The following is a 9,078-nucleotide window of genomic DNA, read 5'->3' as shown; positions in this document are numbered from 1 at the left end:
TGGCTCCATGCGTCACCAGTGAATTACACGGTTTGATTGGCTATATTTTCAGTGTGGAACATGGCACACAATGAACCAAGTAGTAGCCTAATATAAATCTGGAATTTGCTTACGGTAGTCGCTCATACAGATATTCAGACAATCAGGGTCACGAAGAACAAATTAAAAATAAGTTCATTCTTAACCATTGTTAAATCAATGTCTGTAAAACAATTCATACATGCTAGATCTGGCCACTATAGTCATAATGAATAATGTTTGAGTTAAATTAACATCTTTACCCATATTTTAAACATGAATGCGATTTCCTCTATACCATTTTGGCTACTTGTTTTACTTCCATACATTTACTTTGATCAAAGACCCAAACCATGCCTTTATGTTTCACCAGATGCTTTGAGAAATTTTACATTTCTACACTGGACAGGGAGCCAGGTTTTGATTTATTAGCGGTTTGCAAATAAAGGCGCTAAAAGGGCTTCTTTCCACTGTGGTCCTTTGGGGTGAGTACACACACTACACAAATCAGAATTTCAACAAGCTGTTCACTATCGGGAACATCAAGCTGACTTAATAAAATAGAACACTCTTATAGAATTAAAATACTCAAAATAACTAATGTTAACATCAGATTCAACTTCAAAGCCACATTACACGGCCAAAATACATTACTTCCCATATCAACCCCATCTATAGCGGCTGATAGCAATCACCAGTGAATCGATCATCAGCAGGCTAAGTCTGGGAGATATGTGCCAAGATACTGTATAACTTAAACAGTGGGCAATAAATACAAAATGTGAATCAATGTAATGCGAATTGCAGTCAACAAAGTATGTCTCTCCCCCCGCTCACCCTATACCTCCAAGTTCAAAGCAGACATCAGCTAAACAGGTGAGTGCCATTATTTATAGCCGAGGGAGGCCATCCACATAGCAACTCCCACCAATGGAGTGCCGCACTGCCAATACGGTGCCTCGATCCGCCCATCACATATCAATAATCCAATCCAGTCCAGTGCACAAATACAAATAATGCCCTGAACTGTTCAATCAGTGTATGTTTTTAAGTGGCGCAACCACTTCCTTAAGTAGCTTTGTGTGTGCCTGGGTGGCATGGCTACCTGTGTCTATGAGCACGGAAATTGCACACGGGAACTCTGTCATTTCTCGACCGTTTCGGACGCGGGGCGGCTCGCCGGAAACCGGGCCGGAACCCTGGGCGCGTTCCTGTGGGTCTGGAAGTTCCGGGGACCCCCACACGGAGTTGCACCACTTACTTCACACAGGTGTGATTTTTACATACAAGTGATTGCACCTTGTTGATTGACTTGAGATTTCAGCTGTAGGTGAACTCTGACCCTTTGTATAAAATGACTTGAATGCTCTGATAAAGGCTAAACATAGCCGAAACGCGCATGCGTTCCTTTTTGGTGTGTGCCGATAAAGAAATGGAAATGTGAGCAATTTGTCCGCCATTTTATTTACATTTCTGGATGTGCTACCTTTTGGGATATTTTTTTTATTCCTACTTTTTGACAAATAAACACCCTTAATTAGTTAACTACATTTCACATCATCAGTCTTAAGCCCATGTAGGCTTAAAGGACTTCATCACCTTTTCTACTCAGTCTGTGTCTCATAGGAGGGCTGTGGGCATGCAGTTCAGAAACTAATAGGCTAATAGAAACTGCAGGCTTTCTCTTTCTGAAAAGTTTCAATACGAACCTGGAAGCCGTCACAAAGTTTTCTGAAAAACCCATGTTTCTATGTCAGTCAAACATTTTCATGTCAAGGACCCCGAAAATAATGTATTTTGCCGCGGACCCCCATCTGAAAATATGTTTTTCCAGGGCTGTGAAATAATATACATTCAGAGATTTGCACCACATTTCCGTGATTTTTCAAAAATAGCAGACCTACAAGCTTGTAGCGCGGCACTTGGTGCCGCGCTATGAGCTTGCAGATCTGCTATTTTTCAATAGCTAAAGAATAACATAATGCTTAAAACACCAAAAGGGGTTCCCCCCCAGAGCAGCTCATACTGTAGGTTAGTTCCATCTGAACCAAAAGAAAAACCACCAGCTAAAAAGAGGACGTAAAAAAAGAAAGAAAAGTGCCACGCAGGGTTTCATCAAGACAGCAATCTCTAGTTCACCACAAACACCCTCACATAACTAGAGCCGTTAACATTTTCACCATTTCCATGACACAGAATATCGACACGTGTGTGTGTGTGTGTGTGTGTGTGTGTGTGTGTGTGCACGCGTGCGTGCTTGTGTGTGTGTGTGTACGTGTTCACACATACAGGAAGTTCTCGTGTTCTAGCAGGTTGGTATGTAGGCCTAATATTGGCTGAGTGAATCATGTGAATGAGAGCGTGATGGCCGGCAGCAACTGCACTGGGGCTCCATGAACTTGCTCTGCACATGTCTACGACAGGCACAAATGCTCATATCTCCATGTGGGACACAGACAGACAGTTAAAACTGGTGCTATGATGACAAGTTGACAACGGGTATTATTAGGTTTCCAAGTTGCATCGTTCTCAAGTAGGCCGGTAACCGACGGCCCGGGCACGTACAGGTCTAGTCTATGTAAGCTACAAAAGGTTATATTTTCAGACAATTGAAAATGAAAAGGATTTGTGTTGACCATTAAAACTGAATTTATTGAAGCTCAAGATACTTTAATGGAGGCATACACTGAATGTTCTGAATGTTCCCCTGGCTGTACGGTCGTGCTACGCTGCTGCTGGGCTCTGCTGGAGGTCCCAGAGGGAAGATGGTGGAGGATGGCAGCATACACGACGCAGCCTGCAGAGCCTGGACCACTTCTTCTCACTGTGTTGTTGTCTTCAGGCTGACCTGCGCCTGTCTTCAGAGTAGACTGCAATGTCCCCGTGTGAGCGTCAATGTAGTTGTCATACAGATTGGAGCGATAAGCCTCGTGCAAAACAGGAGCAGGAGGACATGAAGTGTCCTTAGGCAGGTCTGGCAGAGTAAGCGTGGATATCTCCTATATATGAGATCACACACAAGGGAAAACCAGCTCTGTGTTTTAGCTTTGGGAAGTCCATTGAGAACGTCTTAACACCAACCTATACCAATACGTGCTCCATCCCTTACCTGTCCCAGGGCTTTGTTGTTACTTGTTAATGCTGTGGAGGGTAAAAAAAGGAGCACATTAATGTTGAATACTCTGATTCAGGACGTTATCACTCGCCAAAAATAATGGTTGCAAATTTATGCTGCGTTCACACGGGCAGATGCAAAGATACAGTCTACCATTAAATTGTCAATGGAAGCCAGCGACATAAAGATGCAAAGATGCATCCGCGATGTTTGTAGCTGCTGCAAAAGCTACAAAGCTATAGCTGCAATTACACATGACTTACGCGTATGCTGTGATCTTTGCATCTTTAACCCGTGTGAACGCAGCATTGCACAATGTGTGACAGAGTATAAAACCTTAAAAAGATAAAGATCTAGACATTCTATGATATAGGCCTACTGATCCAGCTTGTGAATTAATACAATAATAACCTACCTTTACAATGTTTAAAACTCAACAGGATGAGCATTGTCACTATGAAGACCAGAAGCACTATGCCAATACAGATAGACATGTAGGGTATAAACCAGGACATAGTCGCAGGTTCCTCATTGTTTGGAGAATCGCCTGTGAATAAATAAATTCAAATGTAAATGTTGCTTACTATAGCCATACACAGCATGCATTGTTATGGCATTTATCTTTAAAATCCCATGACAACCTATATACAGTACAGACGAAATGGAAAATGCTTACTTGTTTTGGTGTTGGAAATTTCAAGCTGGTATGTGTCTACATATAATGATATAGGACACGTTATGCAGAGGTATACATATTTTTCATAATATATATATATATATATATATAATATATATTTTTTTATTATTATTTAAACTTTTTTGTAATTGAAGAAAAATCACACAATGCAAAACCTTCGTGCTGTACCCACCTGACACGGAAATATTGACTGCATGGCTGATGGCTGTAGCACTATCTTTGGAGCCTTTTGATTCACATCTGTACAGGCCATCATCACGCGTGGAAATCCGTTTGAATTCCAAAAGGGAAGTCAGCGTTGACCCGCCGTGGACTTTTCTCATCTTTATGTTGTCAGTGTTATTAATCCGTTTGCATAAAGGTATGTCCACTAGGAATTTACACCAGGTGATATTTAACGACTTCCCACAGGCTTTCACTGTGCAGTTGACAGTCAGGCGATGTCGTGGGACAGCTTTCAACACCATGCCTCTCCTGACATTTAGCACATCAACTTCACAGGAAGGGATCGAGGCTGAGCCTGTGAATCATTCAAAGCCTCTCAATTATAGTCTAATGACAAAGTGAATGCTGTCTTGAAATCTTAACGACGGTATTTCCTTAATTAAGTAACACTGGTAAAACATCTTCAAAAACTTTACAATGTTTAGTCACGTAAAAACGAAAAAACATATTACAAACATAAAACAATTAAATCATCTGTGTTGCTTTAACTCAGAGCTTGTGCAAATAGAACCGCGTGAAAGTTTCAACACTCTCTGAGGTAAATAACAGTATGGATTTGACATTTTCACTGACTTCAAAATCCTGACAGTTTTCTGAAAAACCTTATGTTTCTGTATCAGTGGTGCTCAATATTTCATGTCAAGGACCCATTTTTTTTTATTTAATATGCCTCCCCCCCATCTGAAAATATGTTATTCCAGGGACCTCCCCAGAAGCAAAGATTTGAGTTAAAATGTTCACTCTGTAATAGCCTATTCAAAGATTTGAGGCACATTGTCACGATTTTTCAAAAATAGCACTCGGTGCCACGCTATGAGCTTGCAGATCTGCTATTTTTCAATAGCTAAAGTATAACATGATGCCCAAAATGGGCTATAGAGTAGACTGTTGGAGGTCTTACCATGATGTTTTCCATGGATGAACAGAGGTGACAGGATCCATAGGGCCAGTATGACATAGCCAGACAACCATGTATCCATCAGGGTGGACATACTGTAGCTATACCGTAGCACGTGTGTGGTGTGTGACAACTTCACACATCAGCTCATACTGTACTTTACTGCATGTGATACTTGTATTGTACATCTGCACCCCACTCAGCTACCACGCTGCTGGTTTCCACTTCCTGTCCTCCCACATAATGTACCACAGGCCTACATCACATCATCACACATCACACATAAAAAGAATAAAGAAAAGAAAAAGGATACAATACAGTACATGTACCAAGCCCCAGGTTATAATAAGAGAGGCACTCATGCCAGTGTCCTCTAATCACAGATGTATACCTGACAGAACTACGGCCAGTCATTTGTCCAATTAATCAATTCAACGTCAGCAGATCCAGGCGAGAAGAACGCCTGCGTCAGTCGCTCCCCAAACGGAATTAAGTCTGACATTCTTGAAATAAGTAACCACTAGGACCAATAATATGAAGATAGGTTGACAATGGGTGAAGTGGTCCTTTAACTTCAGTAACTGTGATAACAGTACCCTCTGGTGTTTAAAATAAAAAAAGATATGAACCTATAGTTCCTTGAGTGCATTTCTTTTTGCAATTAAATGCTTGTATTGCATCCAGCTGAGTACCCAGTTACAGCATCTCTAGAGGTATCCACAGACACATTTGTGAGAGTCCTGGCTGATTGATTCAGTCAGGTGCAACGTTGATTTCGTCGACTAAAACTAAGATGAAAAATGTTCGCCGACTACCCTGTTCCACTGATGAAATCTATTGGAAACAAAATTAAAACTAAACTATGATGACTAAAACTAAGACTAAATATAATGACCATTTCGTCAACAAATAAAAACTAGACTAAAATGTTAGGAAGGGACGAGTGGACAACTAAAGAGATCCAGTATAAGTCATTTTACAATTGGTTGCATGCTGAAAATAGCAGATCTACAAGCTCACAACGCGTAGATCGGCTATTTTCAGCAAGTGTAAAAACAAGCATCAAGGCGCCGCCAAAATACCTTTTAGTCGACTAAATCAACCACAGATTTAGAAGACTAAAATCTTACGATGTTTAGTCGACTAAAACTAGTACAACACTAAAACTGACTCAAACTAAATTAAAACTATTCAAGAGACTATGACTAAAACCAAAATAATATTCAACAGTTGCTCGGTTCTTGCTGGTTCATGCTTGCTCCCCATGGTTACAGTGCAAACCTACAGCATTGTGGATCAGTGCTTCTCAACCAGTGGTCCGGGGACCACCAGTGGTCCTTGAGGGGGATCCACAGGTGGTCACCAGCTAAATGGAGGGTTGGTAACCAATTGGTCCCTTAATTAGATCTTTAACTGTTCTTGAGAGTGTTCCATTTTACACTCTCAAGAGTCAAATTATGGTTAAACATCTGCATTTCTTATGTTAATTTACGCAATTAGAGAATTTAGAAGAATTGTTATTTTGATCAATGTTTGCCTGCGTACTCTCAACTATGGTACCAACGTCAATGGATTGTGTGGATTGTAACCAGCGACAAAAAAATATTATATAGGTTTTGCGTTTGAGAGGCTAAATGTCATCAAATGGTGGTCCGTGGTGGATCAAATGCTGAATAAATAATGGTCCTTGATGAAAAGGGTTGAAAACCACTGCATCTCTGGCTTCGAGCAGGGTCCCTTATAGGCAGACCAACGTACGGAAAGAGACTCTCCCACGTCAATAAGGCCTGGTGGGCCTGAAACGTGTAAATACAGTGGGTGATATTCATTCTTTAGGTTAAGTGAAATACTGTGAAATGTACACTGAAGGTGAAAAGTGAAGTTACAGTAGTTGTGTGGGGGGAAAAAGTCATGCAATTACTTCCTCATCACTGCAGCGACACAACCACATGCAAATCAGACAATAGACCGACTAGAACAAATGCCTGCTTATATGAGCTTTTTTTTTACCAACAGGTCTGTGTGCTTGCATGCATTTGTGTTTGTATGTACAGTACGTGCATGAACTGTTTCCTGAAAGGACAGGAAATCAAAAATCACACAAAACAGAGGGCTCTCCCTCCCTCCTTCTCTCTCTCTCTCTCTCTCTCTCTCCCTCCCTCTCTCTCTCTCTGGTTCCTGTCAGTTGTGTCTAACACCAGCATGTTTCTAGAGAGACAGCCCATAGAGAAACGGTGTCGACCGAGGGCAGTGTACACAGTGTCAGGCAGACAGTGGCTCTGAAACTCTGCCTCTGTTGGTCGCGCAACAACACCACCACCACCACCACCACACGCGCACTGCCTGCATCTCTGCCAACTGGAGCTACTGTACCTGGCACTGTCTGACATACACGCATACGACTGAAACTGAGTCACCCCACGAGCCGCCTGCCAATATCACCATGGGAAACTGGAACTGCACTTCAGGAGCACGGTAAGTGATCATCAACATTTACTAATGTGTATGTACACACGCACGTGTGCATGCAAGCGCGCACACACACACACACACACACACACACACACACACACACACACACACACACACACACACACACACACACACACACCAGACGTTATGGCAGTAGGCATGAAACACACACATACAGCCATGGGTACACTAGTAAGAGAAAGTGAAATAGGAGTACGGTGACAATGATTAAAATCAGAAAGATATAACATTTAAAAGAGAAGAATGGACTTCTGGGTTAGAATAAAGTATGAACCATTTATAGGATGTGAATAGATATGATAGGTATCATGTAATAAATACTGTAGGCCTGTAGGCATACGTATCGTGCAATCTAAAACTAGTAAATGGATATACATAAGGATATCAGTGGATATGATGTGAGGCTCATGTGTAGACTACAGCCAGCTACAAAGTGAGAATACATAAAGACATGAAAACAAGAGCAATATCCACCGCCTAGATTACCCCATGGCTACTACAACATAAGCCTCAAAGTCGACTGGTGGACAAAGGACCTCTTTAGTCTGACATTATTGTATGCTGGTACACCATATCTCCTTCCTGAAGGTAGCAACATATTCTCCATACAACACATGCTTAATATTTCCATAGTTCCTTGCTAATATCACCTCTAATACTAAGCATGTGTTGCTGTTTAGTCACAAGCACAAGCAAGTCACAAGCCGTTTAAGAACGCCCTACCAACAGTCATTAAGACATGTGAATCCCTTGACTCCTTCAAAACCGCTCTCAAAGGGCACCTACGGACGGCTGCAATTCGGAACTGGCCCCCGTAAAAAAAGTATGAGTTATTACACAAACAGGAACATATATAGTGCTGGATCATAATGACGTGACAACAAGATATCAGACATAATAACGTGCCTACTGCAGCAAGGCTGACCTTGCAGTCACCGAGATGTCTCTCGTAGCCTAACTATAAAGTATGCTACAGTTCAGTTGTATTGAGTTGTGCTTGAAATGTAACTATATTCTGCAAACTGTTAATAAATGCTTCAATCGGTCAATCAATCAAACAGATAAGTAGTAGTAGACCTTCGCATTCGCGATGACCTTTGCGTAGCAGCAACATTGTGGCGGAAACACTGCCGTGGGGGGGAGGGGGGGGGGATGTACAGTATCACATCTAAAACACACGTGTATGTTAATTTCCTATGCAGAAGAGACATCACTTTAATGAAATTCTAAATCCTGACAGTTTTCTGAAAAACCTATGTCAGTTGTTCTCAAATATTTTCATGTCAAGGACCCCCAAGATTATATGTAATTGGCCATCGACCCCCATCTGAAAATATGTTGTTCCAGAGACCCCTCAGAAGCAAAGATTTGAGTTAAAAACGTTCGCTCTGAAAGAATATATATTCAAAGATTTGTGCGCCATTTTCTGGATTTTTCTAAAATAGCAGATCTACAAGCTCGTAGCGCGGCAACGCGCTATGAGCTTGTAGATCTGCTATTTTTCAACAGCTAAAGCATAACATGATGCAACTCAAAATGAATAATGGAAATACTAAGACCATGCCATCATTGGTAAAATATTAATAAAGCCCACAGACACACTTAACCACTTTACAAACTTTACAAATAATA

The 9,078-nt window shown here is 41.4% G+C and overlaps 1 protein-coding gene across 1 annotated transcript in view; it reads left to right on the top strand.

The window, feature by feature from the left end:
• Positions 1–7,169: 7,169 nt before the first annotated feature.
• The window catches only part of LOC310866646 (uncharacterized protein), a 4,449-nt gene continuing 2,540 nt past the window's right edge, over positions 7,170–9,078 (top strand). Inside the window, exon 1 of the mRNA XM_083776334.1 lies at positions 7,170–7,428. Within this exon, the coding sequence (XP_083632460.1) occupies positions 7,397–7,428 (32 nt within the window). The 5' untranslated portion in view covers positions 7,170–7,396. The remainder of the gene's footprint in view (positions 7,429–9,078) is intronic.

This window comes from Protomyctophum parallelum (genome assembly GCF_964188405.1).
Source record: "Protomyctophum parallelum genome assembly, chromosome: 11".
NCBI lineage: Eukaryota > Metazoa > Chordata > Actinopteri > Myctophiformes > Myctophidae > Protomyctophum > Protomyctophum parallelum.
The sequence above is the reverse complement of the archived record's forward strand: the minus strand, read 5'-3'. Positions and strand labels throughout refer to the sequence as shown.